Source organism: Pseudonaja textilis, chromosome 2 (genome assembly GCF_049901715.1).
Source record: "Pseudonaja textilis isolate UNSWEBS1 chromosome 2, rPseTex1.2, whole genome shotgun sequence".
NCBI classification, from domain to species: domain Eukaryota; kingdom Metazoa; phylum Chordata; class Lepidosauria; order Squamata; family Elapidae; genus Pseudonaja; species Pseudonaja textilis.
The window spans coordinates 110,133,268-110,151,794 of record NC_141991.1 but is presented as its reverse complement, the minus strand read 5'-3'; the positions used below and the strand labels follow the sequence as shown (position 1 = coordinate 110,151,794).

The 18,527-nt window shown below is 40.1% G+C and overlaps 1 protein-coding gene across 1 annotated transcript; it reads right to left on the bottom strand.

The window, feature by feature from the left end:
• Positions 1-579: 579 nt before the first annotated feature.
• Positions 580-17,205, bottom strand: ARHGDIA (Rho GDP dissociation inhibitor alpha). Its single transcript, XM_087922973.1, has 6 exons — positions 17,112-17,205; positions 5,312-5,515; positions 4,279-4,362; positions 3,464-3,540; positions 3,269-3,332; positions 580-2,145 (listed from the first exon to the last, which is right to left on the bottom strand). Exons 2-6 carry the CDS (start codon positions 5,499-5,501, stop codon positions 1,946-1,948), a joined length of 615 nt encoding a protein of 204 aa, XP_087779099.1. The 5' UTR covers positions 5,502-5,515; positions 17,112-17,205; the 3' UTR covers positions 580-1,945.
• Between the last annotated feature and the right edge of the window lie 1,322 nt (positions 17,206-18,527).

The following is an 18,527-nucleotide window of genomic DNA, read 5'->3' as shown; positions in this document are numbered from 1 at the left end:
ATATCGGATTGGAAAACCAAACCTGGCAAATTCACAGTAATATACATACAGAGTTGAAGTTTGACTAAATATAAGCAAGAGTATGTTCCCTGTATATTTTGTTCACACAAGGCACACTCAACTACTAAAGATTAGTTTTTATCTCAATGTACAGCTAGTAACCAGAAGCCATTTTATAATGTTTATAAACCAGTGTAATCACCAGTTTGGTGCAATGAGAGGGAAACTACAACTTAACATATCTTTTACTGATTGCTTTTAGTATTAATTTTTATTTATTTTGTAAATAAAATGTGTATTTTATATAACTGATTTCTATACAAATATTAATTTTTATAGTGATTTGCAATTGTTTCTCAAAATGATGTAAATTTAGTTTAATATATTCAATTAATCAATGAAATAATAAATTGTAAATCAGTTGTATTGTTTAATTCAGCAATTTTTTTATTTCCCATCCACTCTTTTCTCATTTTCTTCGATGTAATCCTTTATTCTTTAAATGTTTTAAAATAAATCTGTAAGGCCATAATTTCATAGCAGGACTGCAAGGAATTGAAAAAGGACACAGGAAAACAATTAGTTTCATGATTTTATTTTACAGTCAGAAAAGGGGAAGCCAATGATTTCAAATCTGTTCATCCAGATATAAGATATATAGACAAATAAACTTAACAAAAAATCTTCTCTAAGGAAGGCTTAGGGGAGAGGAGTTGGGGCAGAGAAGGAGCAGTGAAGTAATCACGCCCACACTCACTTGGTCCCAGTTCTAGTACAAGTTTGGGACTCACAATAGCCAGCTGAGCGAGGTGGTTGAGCTGGCACACACCCACCTGACAAGCAGAGAAGCAGCTCTGCAGACTTTCTACTTCTGCCAGATTAATGGGATTTTGCTGGGGACAGTTGAGACTGTTTGGGCACCATGAAGAAAAATAATCTAATCAAGGCAATAATAAATACTGACAGGCCAGGCACCTGATTTCAAAGGCAGACCAGACATATAAGGCATTTTCTGCTCTTGAATATTTGTCCACAATAACAAGCTCTTTGTTCAGGTCAGTTGAGGTACAGCTCAGCTAGGAAAATGCCCTAAAAATCGGATGCTACCCTGGGACTTTAGTGCTCTGCACCCAGTTGGAGTGACAGAACAGAGAAATGGCAATGGTACTAGTAAACTTCTGCACCTACCAACAGGTCACCTCTCCTTAAATCAGATGCAAGGGCTTCTCTGGACACAGGCAGCCCAGAAGGAAATTATTCTGAGCCGCCCTTAAGCTCTTGAGAGATGTGAATTCAGGAGGAGGCTTATCTGCCTAGAAGATGCAAACTGGAATACATGAATGGGGCCAGGAAACATATAAAAAAGGATAAGAAGGTTGGGCCCCTCCCTGGAGGATGCATGTTAAGTTACAAACATTAAGGCATCATGGTTACAGGAAAAGTATCACAAATGGAAAGGCAACCCACATCCCCCAAAGAGAAAATGTAGGTCATGAACATGACTAAGCCTGGCAAGTGCCTGCCGCCCCAACTGTTTCCAGCCTGCGTGGAATGATGACTTCTTGGCACCTTGCCCTTTGCTCAGAGATGGCAAGGGGGGGATGCGTTCTCCCAATCCTTTCCCCTACAGACAGAAATTTTGCTTGCTTCCCCTTTACCACCTGCCTGAAATGTATTGAAATGGGACAGCAGCAGACCTCTTGAACTCAAGGCCAGAGAGGGATAAGAAGCACTTCTGCCTCTACACTTGGGAGGCACAAGGCAGGTTTGGTCATTGTTATTGATTCTTGGGAGGAAATACATTACAGGGCATTGAACCAAAAAGGTCTTCCTGGTGAGCTAAAAATGGGAAGGGGAGGTTGTCCAATGCCAGCACTTTGGTACAGGGAGGGGTTTCTACTGTAGCCACTGTCTGAACAACTCTTGGGACTTGGCATTGAGAGGGCTAATCTTTCCACTCCTTCTTGATAGTCAGGTTCCACTCCCAGGAAAGGTGGTCCGTCTTATCATCATCTGTAAATTTAGATTTGATGGTGTAAGTGCCCCGGGCCAGTATGCCCTTAGGGGCTTCCTCCAGGGGGGTTAGGAACTCATATTCCTCAGCCCGTGGCCCGTAGCTTCCAACCATATAGTCAGTCTTGTCAACTGGAAAGAGAAAAACAGCTGTAAGGCACGAATGGCAAGCATTAAAAGAGTCACTGGAAGCTGGGCAGTGTGAGCTGTAGATACGAGATCACAATGCACTGACAGCTGTCATATAAACAAATGCGTGCAACCTAAAACAAGAGGGGCACCAGAATTGAGCTTTATTTTTGTATGTGCTCAAGTGTCCAGATTTCTTTCAAATCCAACTTTATTCTGAAGTCTTAACATCCATTTATGGATATGGCCCATCCATCATTCACACTTCGTCTGAATCTAATTCTTATTTGTAAGTCTACATCCACTGACATTTTGCTCTGCTATTGTGGATTCTTAAAAAACTTTAAACAAGTATTTCTGGTCCCAAACTGTGTCTTCGGGAGTTCCAATGTAGAAACATGCCTCATAAAGCATAGCCATATCCAGACTGACTACTGATGTATTTAAGGTGCCCTTATTTTTGTCAATCAACAGAAAGTGAAAACGAAAGTGTTTTCCTTCTTTTTATAGTAACTATTCCATCATCTTGTTCTAACTGAGTGAAACAAATTTAGCTCAGAGAGAACAGCAGTATCAATGGATCCTCACGCTGAAGAAAAGGTGTTAATGCATCTTTAATTGAAGGATCAATTGAAGAAAAACCAAAAGCCACCCAAAGTTAGTTGAGGGTTATATGTTCTTTTGCTATTCCACCTGTTTTTGGCTGCCATTCAAAAACAAATTAATTTCTCCTCCAATAGGCAAGTACCAAGTTTCAACTCTACTTTGCAGCTCCCTTCCACCTAGGCTAGACAATACTCTTGGGAAGATACAAAGCCAGGGGTGGGATTCTACTAGTTCGGACCAGTTCAGCTGAACCCCTTGCTCCGAAAATCAGCTTCAGTGAACTGGTTTGCTGCGACTATCATGTGGGCCCACCCGTCCACCCCTGCGCTTTACCTACCTATATCGTCTCATCTGATTAGCGCAGCACAGTGGATTGCTACTTCTCAGTTGTGTTACTCGAGTGCTGTGCATGCGCACAAATCGTGCGATCACCAAACCGGTTGTTAAACCTGGAGAATCCCACCCCTGTAGAAAGCTACTTCTCCTCCAGTACAGCATAACGAATAGAGCAGACACTTACTTTTTACTCCTTTCCTGAATGTGTGTTGAATGTACTTGAGCCCTGAAACAATCTCCCTCTTTACCTACAACGAGCAGGAATATATAAAATCAATACACACTTTTGACCAAATGCTTTCCCTCAAAATTATATGCTGAATTATTCACAGACTGACCATTCTGACAGGCTTCACAATAATTCAAAAAGAGATCTTACCTGAAAAGAGATTTTTATCCGGTACTCTACACCTTCCTTCAGCACAAATGCCTGCTTCTTGAAACTCTCCAAATCACCTGAAAGGATAAAATAGGAATTATTTCTCCCAAAAGATGCAAATCTGACAAACAACCTGCGCAGTCACTTCTAGGTGCGATATTAGCTTTAAAGCCTGGCTGTAATCACCTTGGAAGTGAACCTTTTAAGTTCACAGGCACCAATATGAAAGACAGGAAACTAAATAGAAAGCATTGAATAGAATAGAAATCGAAACATGCAACAAAGCAAGACATTTGTCTCGATTATACTTATTTGCAGCAACACTTTTTGTCCTCACAAAAGTGGCACTGGAAAGTTAGATGGCATCCTGATAATCCCCTTTGTTCTTGTGGGAACTGCATTGGCTGCTGATTTGCTTCCGGGTGCAATTCAAGGTGCTGGTTCAATGCCCTACATGGCTTGGGACCAGGTTCTCTGAAGGACCATTTTTTCCCAATGAAAGTGGGGAGGCAGGGAATGCTACAGGTCCCCCCTGCAAAGGTGGTCTTACTGGCAGGACCAAAAAGAAGAGCCTTAGCTTGGGCTTTACAGACTAGATAAAATGTGATTTCAAGAAGAATAGCCAGTCTTATTGGCTTTTTGTACTGCAACAGACTAAGCAACTTGAGGCATTCTCATGATTTATCAATTTATTGAAACACCAGACTAAAGTTTGTTTTATACATGTTATGAAGTTATCCAGAAAACTGTACTTCATAAATATATCTGCCTTTTAAGATCTCCCAAATATTCTTTTTTTTATCCAACCCATTTACCTCTCAGATTCAACTCCAAGGGACCAGGAGCACTTGCACAAACCAAAGTCAGTTTTGTTACCACCACATTTGGACTAGAAGGGTCTGCAATGGAAGAGAAAATATATCTCAGATAAAACATCAAACTTTCTCGGCCTTCATTGCAACAGAAGCGTATGCCTAGAAACTCTGGTCCTCTTTTAAGAGCTTTCTAGCCCACCACACTGCCACTACAAATGCTTATGCAAATCTCCCCCAGTCTGATACTCTCCAGATGTTTGAAGGCTTATTAATCATGTTTTCTTAGCCTGACAACACTGGTCTTAGGATTTCGCAATGCAACTGGTGAATGCCAGCCTTTCAGAACTTTTCCAGTCATCTGGCAAAGCATATGGAAGAGATGGAGATAAGAATGACGGAAAAACAAGGGTGCCAACTTGCAGAAAGAGCAGAGCAACAGAAAATGTCTCACTCATTTCATACTGCAGCAGAGTGACAGCCCACAGTAGAAAAGCAGATTGCTGATCTTAACCAGGCACTCTGAAACCTTCCTGGAGTCATAAATGATCTCGTCCATTTGCTACGCTCTCTGAAGTGGGCAGGGCTCTCTCAGCCAGCAGAACGGACACGACCCACAGGGCTAACTCTTTCTTCTAAGAATTGTTGCAAGATCATATAAAATGAGGGCTTCATGCAGCCCACAAGTTTGAAACCACTAGCCAGCCAGTTTCCTTGATTGTGGCTTATTATACAACCTCAATTTGCTGAGTTCACCACAGCATATAAATTATGGTTTGCTAGGTTCACATAATTTGATGTGCTACATCCCATATTGGAGTTAAGAGTAATATATGAACCCAAGGATATGAAGGAGCATAAAAGTATCCAATGCTTGGCAGAGGCCAGCTGGATTCCATATCCCCAGATGATGAGGGTAAAGAAATAGCCTTTATGGAACATTCCGGTTTCTGAGGCTGTCAAGCGTCCAAAGCTGTCCCTTTTAGTGCTCACACACATTCCCCTCAATGAAAGAACGTGTCTTCCAGGAACTCACCAGCAGTGATGGTAACATTTCCCAGTAGGGCTTCCTTATATTTGCGTAGACTTTCATCATCCTTGTCCAGCTCCTGGATTTCCTGGATGCTCTTTTGGGCTGGGGGCTTGTAGTTGACAGAGTGCTCATCTTCCTCATTTTCAATTGCAATCTGGGCCAGCTGCTCATGGGTAGGCTCTTGCTCGGCCATCTCTGCAACTATGTCTGAGGGACGTACACAAGGACATTAGTAAATACCTTGGAGGCAGCAAAAGTTTCGTTTCTCACCTGGACCAATATTGGCTTAAAAACGTTTTTAAAAACTGGCCTCGCTCTTTGGCTTAAATAGTCAAGATTCAGATTCCTCTTTGGGAAGCAGAAAACAGTAGATTCCTACCTGAAGCACAGCCTTCAAGAGAAAGAGCATAGCATTTGCACTTTGCCCTCCAGGAATAAGACTTCCATGTAGGATACAGATTCTGCCCTTCAAAGGAAGCTCAATTAAGCAGTGTCTACTGCTGTCTTCTAGCCTCCAATGTAATACAGGTAGTCCTCAACTTACAACAGTTCCTTTAGTGACTGTTTGAAATTACAACGGAACTAAAAAAACTGATTTCACACTTACCATTGCATCATCCCCATCATCACACGATGAAAATTCAGATGCTGGACAACTGGTTCATATTTACGACGGTTATAGTGTCCAGGGGTCATGTGACCCCCCCCCTTTTGCAACCTTCTGACAAGCAAAGTCAACAGGGAAGCCAGATTCACTTAACAATAATGAAAGAATGTGTCTTCCTGGAACTCCCCGGCAGTAATGGCAATGTTTCCCAGTAGCTCCCATGTTGCTAATTTAATAACTGTGGTGATTTGCTTAACAACTGGGGCAAGAAAGGTCATAAAATGGGGCAAAACAAATGTTACCTTAGCAACATAAAATTTTGGGCTCAACTGTGGTTGTAAGTAGAGAACTACCTGTAAATTTCTGGCAAACAGTATCCCACGTAATTTGATCACCCCACAAAACTGCAAAGTCACAAGCTGCCTCTTTGGGGAAGGTGGACATGCCCAATGCAGTCAATTGCAGAATGCCAAGACCAGCTTAAATAGCTCTTTCATTGGGGGGAGTAAATAAATTTCCAAGAACTTTCTAAACAATTAATAAAAAACAATGAAGCAGAAGGCAAAAGTAACCATAGATAGTGCATATAATCTGATCAAATTATTTCACACATTCTCAAGTCTCCTGTTAACTACATAAAACATGCAAGAGTAGCTTTCGCTACTTCCTTCTGCATCTCTTTCTCAGACTCCATCTGACAAATATGCAAAGATCAGAAAAAGAAAGTTGTGCCATCATTTATTTAGGAGATACTGGAACGCAGTCAAAGATTAATTTGCATTTGTGACACAACTGAACTGCCCAGATGTGAGCCTGCTTTTCCTAAAGTACACACTTATTTGTACTGCACAGTAAAGAGAGCAAGATGAGGAAGGGCGGACCCGTAAGTTGAAATAATGCCATGTGCTTTGCCTCAGAATATTACAAAGAAAAAGTAATGAAGTGATGCTAAAACAATTTTTTTAAATTAGGGAGAAGCAACTTTTCCACTCTTATGAGCAAAGGTAAAATTTTGACAACTAGTTATGTGTGATTCCACAAAATGGCTGCCATGAGGAACTTGTCTGTTCACAATATGGCTGCCAGAGCATTTATGGAAGTCCCTAAATACCAAATTACTAGGCAACTTAGTGAAGGTACACTTCATTAGCATCTTCCCCCTCCAAAATGTTATCAACTCTACTTATTTGAATTCTATTCTTCCTCAAACGGGTAGGCATACTTCAAACATAGCACAACATTGTACTTACAATATCCATTTTTATCTCTCAAGAGTACTTAGGGAGCTTATCTGGGACCAGAAGCATTTCTGTAAGTAAAGCAGTATGCCAACTTGCATTTTTAAAAAGCAGAAAAACTGTTTGGTTTTTGAGAATGTCAAAACAGAAGGGCTCCATTCCTGTATTCATAGGAACAGGGAGAGTAAATTACAAAGTCAGTGAACCAATGCATTTAAGATTTTAACATATTACAATTCTCAGCCAAAAATGGTCACACTGAGAAGTCTGAGAACTATGGGAACAAGGCCAAAGGACACATCCTCAGGAATGCAGTTGCAAACTGATGAGGAGCAGCTCTCCAAGGTTTCAGGTGATAAACTGGAGAAGATAAGGACTGAATGTAGGACTTCCAGTACAAAATGCACGCTATATTAGAACTACAATCCATAGATGTGCTTCTGTATGTAAAGCTCTGGCACTTCTCCCAGTCCTGGAAACATCAGAAAGCCAGACTAGCCACACATCAACCAAATTGGCTTAACACAGGAAGCTCATAGGAAGAGGCAGCAATCACACATATTATAACTTGAATATACAATTCAGTAAGTCTCAAATGTGACAAATGAAACAATTTACATGCAGTATGTGTAAACCTAAAAAAAAGACTTTTGAGATAGAAATGCACTGCACTAAGGATGAATGAGGAAATTGTACTGCTTATTTGTTTGTTTGAAATATATTTTGAATACTTATTTGGAACAGAAATAGCAAATGCCATTCCTGAGAACAGCCTGGAACAATTTTTAGTGAAAAGAAGAAATATATGGTATTATTCAAGTACAAAGCACTGCGTCATCTATAAATGGGAAAGTGCAATTAGCCACAAAAAACCAGATCTGTAGTTTCCATTGAAGAGCGCTTGATCTTCCTGAAAGTGGGACAGGCTGGTGAGACAGAATTCAATTATCTCATCTCGCCAAAATGGGGACTTGAGTGAGCAGCACCCACACTCTCATCACATACCAGTATGCTTATCTACAATTTGGCAACTGTCTCCATATCCTTTACACCTGCTTTTTTCAAGGTGGTCCCTATATCCCAGTTTTTCACAAACACAGCAGGCATCTTTCAAGGTTATTCCAGCCATTTATTCTTGTTAGTGTTCTCTGATAGGATTACCATATTTTTGCACTATAAGACACTCCAGACCGTAAGATGCACCTAACTTTTGGGGAAGAAAACAAGAAAAAAAAAATCTGCCTCTGCCCCCTTGCAGCAAACAGCCTGGTCAGCTTCAGCACATTATCACATACTGATTTAGCATGAGCAGCTGATTGGTGGTTGGATCGGCCTCCTGGAATACCACCAATCAGCTGTTCCATGCTGCAGGGATTGCTGTTGCCCATCGCCACCAGTGGCTTCATGCATCCCGTTTTCGGCTTCCGTGTGTCCCATTTTCGGGCCATTCTAGGTGGCAGGGATTGTTGATGATTGGTGGTAATTCCCACCACCTGGAACGGGCCAAGAGTGGGACATGCAGTGGCTGAAAATGGGACGCGCGGAGGCAAAAAACGGGGTGCGGTGGCCAAAAATGGGGCATGCAGAGGCCATAAACGGCCAAATGGTGGGGGCTGGTGGGTGAGCAGGACTTCAGCAACATTCACTCTATAAGACACACTGACATTTCCACCCACTTTTGGGGTGGGGTGGGAGGAGTGTGTCTTATAGTGCGAAAAATACAGTAGTTATGACGTGCAAACCATATGCTGGTCATCCCTTATGAGCCTCAGCCATATACCACCGAGAAAAAATAATAATGTTAAAATAGTTTTCTATTATAATTTAGTATTAAGCAAAAATGCTGGGAAATGTTAGGCCCTCTCGCCTTTTATTTACAGGATGAGAATAGAGGAAAATGGACAAAGGGAGGGGGTTTCTCAGACAATGGAAAGGAACAGCTTCTTTCCTGTGGGAAAGGAAGCTGGTAGATTTAAAATCACACAGGAGATGCATCTCTTTAGATTAATCATCTCAGCCAAAGTAGGTGTCCATTCCAAGGAAAAACCAAACACAGTATATTCTACTCTTGAATGCTTTTTGTATCCAAGCCAAGGAAACCCCATCTATCTTAGAGCACAGTTACCTGTAAAGAGGGTACTATGTATAGCATCTTCTAACTATTATGCAGCAAACTGTCTTTGAAACAGGAACAAGAAAGACTACATGAAAAACTAGAGAAACTATGAATTTTCAGACAGAAACTTTGACACAGTATCAAAGAAGCATCTCTGCTATCCAAAAGGCTACTCAAAATCCTCAGCCACTCAGTCCTTATCACGTCACCTGTATGCATGGAGCCCTGAAGAAAAGCTCCAGACAGCAGTAGCATTCATAAGGTAGAACAGCCAGCTATCAAGACTAAGGGTATGAAATGATGTTGCTGAGCCTTGCATCACTGCAAGCAGCACACCCTCCCTTCAAGTCAGGAAGTTGGCTCCTATCCCAAGGGTGAGTCCACATGCCTTTAACATTACTGAAGATTTGCTACTAGTAGTACAACTCAGCTGCTTTCCTGTCTAAGCTAGGCTGCTCCTGTTCCGTTTTCAACTCTGTGAAGGGGAAAGGAAGCCTTAAGCTGGCCAAAAGATAATGTAGTTCTTACTCCACATATACTGTACTTCGATAGTCAAGCTTGTACCTCAAAATTCACTAATGCTCTTTCTCCATCAACTCTTCTAAAAGCTATCAAGGATAGCCATAGATTCTTGCAGACCCACAGCTTTGTGAAAATTTCATATAATTATGAAATATATCATATTTCATGTCACCTATTTCTGAGCCCCATCCTGGGACCCATATGCAAATTATGCTTAAAAATTACTTCATGGTGAAAATCTCACAACTTTTGAGACACCCTAAGATGGGTGTCAAACTTTGCAGTCATGTCATCACGTGATGTATCACAACTTTCCCCCCCTTCACTAAACCAGGGTGGGCATGGCCAGCGCATGACACATCCTGCCTGCAGGCCTTGAGTTTGACACCTCTGCCCTAGGATCTTAGTATAACCCTAACAACAGAAGAAAGAACTGTTAAGACATATCAACAGCATGCAGTAAGGGTCAACACAGTAGGTGAAGTGTAAAAGGAACTAATTATAAATATGCAATGCCTTCCTAGCAGTACTATCACAAAATCAGAATTTTTTTTGGGGTGGGGGGGGACGGGGACAGGGGACGGACACATTCCTTAGGCCCAAAAGCTAAGATGTGTGACAAGCTGTTTTGATGGCCAAGTTTCCCTGACTCTCAACACAGGAGAAAGAGCCATCCTATAAGGATTTACAGCTGCTTTTCTTCTAGAAACATATGGATGTTTGCAGGAACCAATACTGCTTTAATAGTATCAGGAATAAGCAGAGAGGCCCAGGGTTCTGTGCACAATGGATAAAGCAAGGCACTATGACTCCTGGGGTCAAGTACTGCCTCTTAGATCATCAGATCATAGATACCATGCCCACGTTAACGGAAGAAGGCTGTGCTAGAAATAGTTTACCAGAATATCTGAACTTCCTCCTCCTCCTCCTCCTAACAGTTTACTATGTTCAGTGGGAAAAAAATGCCTAGAAGGAACAAAAGCCTTTTATCTGTAATTTCCAGGTGTAGCTAAATACCTGCAGATTCATTTAAATTACATTCTCAGGTGCCCTGCCCAGAAAACTCACAAGGAGATACTAAGAAACAGCCTGGAAATGACTCCACAACTATTTTAACTTTTCATCTGTTTAAAATTAGTAAAAGTAAGTAGAGAATAAAGCTGCCTCCTCTTGTAAAATTGAAGTCCCAATATCTTTAAAGTAGTACAAATTATATACTATGGCAAGAGAAAAGAACTCAAAGAGAAGTTACATTCAATTGTTCAAGGTTTTCAAGAAGCCCTAAATCAAACAAGCTAGGGTGTTTACACAGGAAAAGTCAGATAGGAAAACACAGTAGTTTGGATATTCCAAAATATTGTTAGCCTATTCAGTAAAGGAAATCGTTGTACTGCATCCAAGAAAAGACCAAAGTATCATGATATATGTATGCAGTAGCAGTCATATGGAGCATATCCAGTTTGCAGATATGTATCTGAGGGAAGTATATAACACAATATATGATAGTATTCTTCATACATCTGATTTCTGCATATGAGAACTTGAACTACAATGAAATTGAAAAAAAGAATGATATATTTATATATATATTGCTATACTTTTATTAAGCCAACAAGTTATACAATACGATTTGCAAGTCTCTGAATTCCACCCCTCCCCCCAAAAAAACTTGTCAAGCAACAGGGTTTAAAAAAACTAATTTAAAATTGAAGGAAAGGAAAAATAAATCTGACTGGCATTAAGACAACAGATGTACCAAGATACTGTCTTATATAAGTCAATTGAGATATTTATTTATCTCAGTTGGCTTATTTAAGAGGGTATCATCTTAAATAAATGCAGAAGAGGTGATACGTTGCACAAATAACCTTTCCAAACAAATGTTTATTAAAAACCAAGATATTTTACAGAGAAAAACTTTCACAATTTACAATCCTTGTTAAAATAGTATAAATGCTAAATGCCTATACAGTAGCTTCTGATACTTGGAAGCAGAAGCCTGGCTGTCTAATGCTAGAATATGAGAGGGGACAAGAAGAAGAAAAGGATGACTGTGATAGCTTCTAGGCATACTAAGAATGTGCTTCAAATACCAATATAGATGTAGTAACAGGTCTTCTAGGAACACAAATATATATTGTCCTAAATAAAGTTACAGAAGAGCCAATTGGAAATGTGTACCCTTAAAAACTTAAAATGAAGAGGTATTTCAACATTAATACAGCTGTTAAAGATATAACCCCCAGAGGGAGGATGAAACCTCACAGCTGAAGTTGAATTAAAAAAATTAAAAGTGGTTCCAAATGTGGATTAGGAAGTGCAAAACAAAAGAAAATTGGCCAGCAGACCAAGAATCCTTAAAAAAGGAATGTCTGTTTTAAATGAACATCACTTTATATTCTGGCAGCAATAAATATTCTTTCGTTAATTGGAAATATTTTTATAGAGGAAAAAGATAGTGTAAAATACAGTCCTTTTAACTTTTGTCCTCAACTAATGCCCAGGATCCACTCCTTGATGACTGTGGAATGGAGAAAACTTGAGCAGCTTATTTGTAGCTTGCCCTAATCAATCTTGTTTAAAGATTTTCTACGTATTTCAGTTCTTGCAACATGCCTCAACTCTTTGGACACTTCTGAAACAGGGGTGTCAAACTCGCGGCCCAGATGTGTCACGCGCTGGCCATGCCCACCCCCGGTTTAGCGAAGGGGGGGGGAAGTCACGATATGTCACGAGATGACGTGATGCCATGAGTTTGACACCCCTGCTCTAAAACAAAAGGAGAAGCTAAATGGCAGCAAACTCTCAAAAACTTTCTCTTCACAGAAAACAGAAACAGACTTAATCCGATTATAACCCTGAGAGGGAAACATTCAGTGATGTAAGACTGAGGGTTTTGCTACTAGGAAAATCTGCAACAGACCAATTAGAAGCTTCTTACACAAATGGTTCTCAACATTCAACCATTAATTCACTTGGATTCCAGTCAATGAATTGGAAATATGACGGGAGTCTTTGGTGCTCAGCTTGGTTGTTTTCTTGCAGACATTTCATTATCCAAACTGGAAACATCAAACTGGTTCCATAATCAAATGGAAACATTGTAGTAAATATTGACAAGAATAAAAACAAGTCATTTCAGGCATTTTCTTTTACTAGAAATACTATACTGCTAATTGCAAGTATCAGGAAGTTCTCAGACAGAAAATACTGAATACTAAAAGGTTATGAGCCACCCAGAATTGCTTAGATGAGATGTGCAAATCAAATAAATACAAAATCAAATAGTACAAACAACAAAAATACAATATAAATAAAACTAACAGTGGCAATAAGAGTTGTGTGGCAATAAGAGTTGCAGTATTGAATGCTGGAAGAAAACAAGAATCTTTACTGAAGCAGATGAAGAAAATCACAATTGGACAATTTGATAGACCAGTTGGCACAGTGGTAGTTAATGTCGATACCATCTACTATATTGAACTAATGCAATCCCTTTCTCTCAAAGTATCTGTATCACAATTATCTGCAATCTCCTACCTAAACTATGCTAGGCTATACTGTACTTCACATCACACACGGCAGCAACTAATGTATTCCCACAACATGACAAAATAGTAACACCATCTCCTCATTAGCATTTTTTTCAAATCAGGAGGTTTTTTTTAACATTTTCATTCTTTTTTAATGAAGAATAGCTAAGTCAAGAACCAGGCTTTTGCTCCATCTTATTTATTTCTGCAGTGTTTCACCAACATCAGACTGGGCAGATGTTGGTTCCTCTAAATAAAGCACAGAATGAACAGCCTTGCCTAAAGAGTATATCCAAATTAACTGAGAAGGGATGAAGATATGGTTGCTGTATGCCTAGAAGAATGCACATACATTTCTATCTTCATTACGGCCAATCAATGAGGATGAGACAAAACACTCCTTCAGGTGCTTTGTATTCAGGCCTACACAGGGAAGGGTTTTGTTTTGTTTTCATACCTAAAATGTCAAAGGTCAAAATGCCAAATGTCAAAATATGTGTTAGTGTACAAGCAGCAGACTCTCACCCACATTCACCATTTCTGCTACGAGTAGATCTTCCAACAAATTATCACCATCATGGTAGGCAATGTGTAAAAGTACCCACTTGCCACCTTAGCTCTACATGGAAACCAGTACAGACCACATGTTCCTTAAAATGATTTTTTATTTGCACCATTATATCTGATGCTAAAAGATGACATTCTTATGGCAAAAACAACAAAAACCCTGAAATATATTACTATAATTAATTTTAATTTAGTTATCATAATGCTAAAACCAAGAACAGCTATTTATTCTTCTTCTCTTTAATGAATTTTAAATAAACATTCTTTGATAAACTTCATGAACAGTAATAGATGGACTTGTTCTGCATAATATTTCAGTCTTAACCTGTATATCAGTGAATTCTAACATTACAGCCAGTTTTCTGAAAAGCTTCTGATAGTATGCCAATATGGTAATAATTGATGCCTGTAGGCTGTCAAGTTTGTCAAAAGAATTACCTAAATCTATTCATGATACTAGATAAAAAGCTCAATAATAGATTCACATAGTTACTGAAGAGGCAGCAGCATAACTATTACTGTTCTGGGCCCAGATAAAACTAATAGTTAAAATTTATTGGTCATTAAGCTTCCCGAAGTCTTTTTTTCTTTCCCTAAAGAACTGGAAAATTATTACTATCCTTCATTATAAAACTATTTAATAATTACCCAGTTCTAATTTCTCCCCCTTCTGGTAACGGATGTTTATTTCATATGACAAACAGGATAGGTAAAAGTAATAATTGCATTTCAGTGTTTCTGTAATAATATGAATCATCATAAACTTATTTTTTTAAAGACAGTATTTATTTATCTGACTGGAAATCACTCTGAAATGTATTTATTTTAATCCTAGAAACATGAAAATATATGGGCTGTGATGAAATATCTTGTTCATGCCAAAGTCCCTTTTCTTAATTTGATATTTTGGTATGTGTTGACTCAAACTAGGCTTAATCGATGTAGCCTATCTTATTTTCAGACAATTTTCTTTCAAGAGACACTATGAAAACATTCAAAATCATCAACATCTTCATAACAAAATAATACAAAATAATTATGTAGGCTTTACAGAAGCTGTTCAAAACTAAAGCAAATGTGAAAGATGAATCCAGAAAAGTTACAATTATTTATTTATTTAATTTGTATTGCTGCCTTTCGGTCATGGCAACTCGAGGCGGCTTACACAATGTAAAACCATATTTAAAACAAAAAATTAAAATTAAAAACAATAAAAACAAAAAGAATTAAATAAATTAGTAAAGTACAATAGAACAAAATTTGGAAAACATTTTTTTTAAAAAAAAAAACAACTCCCACCCCCCTGCCCCGAAGACAGCAGATCACACTAGCCATTTGATGGGCTCCATCCCTCTCTGGGTTCCCCAGGCCCGCTGGCAAAACCAGGTCTTCAGTGCCTTTCAGAAGAGTGTTAGAGTGGAGGCCAACCTAATCTCTGGGGGAATGATATTCCAGAGACAGGGAGCCACCATGGAGAAGGCCCTTCTTCTGGGTCCCACCAGGTGTATCTCCCTCAGTGTTGGGACCCGCAACATTCCCTGCCTCCTCACTCTAATGGGTCGGGTAGAGGTGACCGGCAGGAGACGTTCCCTCCAATAACCCGGATCCAAGCCATGAAGGGCTTTAAAAGTGATAACCAGCACCTTGAATTGCACCCGGAATCAAATCAGCAACCAATGAAGTTACTGCAGGAGAGGTGACACATGTGCACACTGGGGTCTGCAGAAAACCATTCGGGCCTCTGCATTTTGCACCAACTGGAGCTTCGGGATGCAGGGAAGCCCCATGTACAGCATATTGCAATAATCAAGACGGGAAGTGACCAGGGCATGAGTGACTGTGAGTAGGGACCGTTGGTCCAGGAAAGGTATAACTGGTGCACAACCCACAGTTGCGCAAAGGCCCTCCTGGCCACAACCGCCACCTGCTCTTTGAACAGGAGTCATGAGTCCAGGAAAACCCCTAGATTATGCACAGAATCTGTTTGGGGTAGTATTAACAATATATATAGAATCCTTTACAGCTAAATGTGTTTTATCTACTTTGAGATGTTTATAATTGTAGCAGGTAGCAACATATAAATCATATAAATGCACACACATCCTAAAATAGTCAAATTATTGGCTAACATTTTTGTCCTACTAATGTAATAGTTTTCTTAACCCAACACCACTTCCAGACATACTTAAATAGAATCCCTATCATTTTCAGTGATGATTATTAGATGGGATGGTAAATAAAGTGCAGGATCACTGTACAGTATGATTCAGTGCTACAATGGTACAGGTAGCTCTTATTTAGTAACAATAATGGATGGATTGCTTACAAAGTTTTTTATTTAGGACCTTCACAGGTCTGTAAAGGAAAGGAACGCTGAAACAAGAGAAAAATCAGTCACAATTTCACTTAGCCACTGTTTCACTTAACAACCAAGTTATTCCAATTGTTGTTGCTAAACAAGGACTACCAGCAATTGATGCAGGTAATGAAATTCTACATGTACAGTGAGCTATGTATCAGCTATGATTACCAGTAAGATAAAAGAAACCGTATAAATGACAGCCAGAACTATAAATTAACTGACTATATTTCAGGGCGGCAGGCTGTGAAATTCTAACTCACCTACTTATGTAAGTTTTGTGTAAACCCAGAAAACTGAATTGCTTTAATAAACCACAATTAAATTAATCATGGGTGAGCATTTTGAACAAATAAACCCACAGAGATTATCCAACGGAAGTCAGAGAAAATAATCTTTAAGAGATAAAAATGGGTACAATAGTCCCTCAATATTATTGGGAGTGACCCACACCAAGCATTTAACTAACCCATGAAATGCTAGAAGACAAGCTATAAGTGACCCAGCAGTGAGAATGAATTGAGAGAGAAAAATGCTCCAAGAAAGTTACAGAGCCAAAGTCAATATCGGGCGGAGCGGAAGCTCAGCTGTTCACAGCGCTCTCTACAAACTGAAAGCGAGGGACGTTTCGGACGGCTACCGCGGGCCACCAGACGACGGCGTTTGAAGGCACGGATCATTTACAGCGCAAGCCTGGTTTGGTTAACATGCGAATCTCCTGCAGGGAAAGTCGAGCGGGCAGAGGCAACTGCGGAGGCGCCCAGGAAGGCCAATGGAACACGACCGGGGGAGGGGGGGGGCGAAAAAAAAATACCCCGCCGGACACAGGCACAACCCTCCACCGAAGCGAATGTAACCTACCCAGCACGTGCGTTCCTTGCGCGCTCCTGTTGCTCGACTGCCGCCGCCGGTGACGAACGCCGCCCGCCACCGCCCAGATCTACTCAGCGCGCGCACCCCCGCAACTTCCGTGTTACTGATCAAGCGTCACTTCCTTTCACGAGCAAGTAGTGGGCTTTCTTTCCACTTCTCTTCGGCACCTGCCTCCCGAGACATCACTTCCCTTAAATGGGCCCAGCATTGGCTCCCTCAGCAAAGGCGGGGAAAGGGAACCCAACGCGTGAGGAAAGACCATAGAGAATGCATGTACGGCTAGAGCTTCCTTATGACGCCTTCTTTTTGGGTAGAGAAAGGAAGTTGGGGAGTGGGGGTACGAGGCAAAACGCTCTCACCTCGCCCGGTAGCCATCTTGGCGGACTTTCGATTCCTAATGTGCAGAGGGATCCTATTGTGTGTGAGGAGAGCAGGTGGTCCCCAAATAAAGGTCAAGGTCCAGGCACGCCGCCTATATAAATTGACTACTTGCTGCCGGACGTTTCACGCCAGTGGGAAAGCTTTATTAAGTGTTGCATCTTATGGTTCTTGATGAATGTATCTTTATACACCAAAGACAAATTCCTTGTGTGTCCAATCATACTCGGCCAATAAAGAATTCTATAAAGAATTCTATCCTTCGCCCAACGGTTCTTCCAAGAGCTTCAAAACTAATGCTCTTGATAGCTACCCAATCTTTTCTTCGGCACGTTAGATTGAACAAAATTAGTTATCCTTTACTCTGTGTGTGTGCGTGTGTACACTAATTATTTAACCCAAAGCAGCAGTCCATTCCCTTCCCAGCTTTGCTTCCTAAATTTAAGCAAAGACTACAGCAGGTCATGCAAATCCTAATATAATCAGCGATTTGTTTTCCAATATTGAGACCATAAGCCTATGAATATTAGACATTATAGAGAGGGAGCAATATAGTGGGGTGGCCGGTTTTGCTTTAACTCATTGCCTTGCTATAATTTTTACGAAACCCCATTGCACAATATAATATATATAATATAATAGCAATTGAACTAAGACATGAAACCCTCCTCCCAACCATCTTGGGAGATTTGTGTGCTGTTATGTTGTTCAGTAGCCAAATCGCCAGGCTCCCGTGGCCTTCACAGTTTCCCAGAGTTTGTCCAAATTCATGTTCATTGCGTCCATACTATATAACCATCTCGTGGTATAACTGTAATTTTTACTTATAGCAACTGAGCACTGAAATTGTCTTCATTTATTATGATAGCTGTTAAACATCATTTGGTAAAGAAGTGGCAAAAATTCTAGCATACAGTATTGTATTTGCTTTCCAAATGTGGGTTCTGTACTATTCACACTATTCCCCATTAACCATTGTACAATTTCTACATGTTACATATTCTATAATCTGTTCATTCAAGGGCA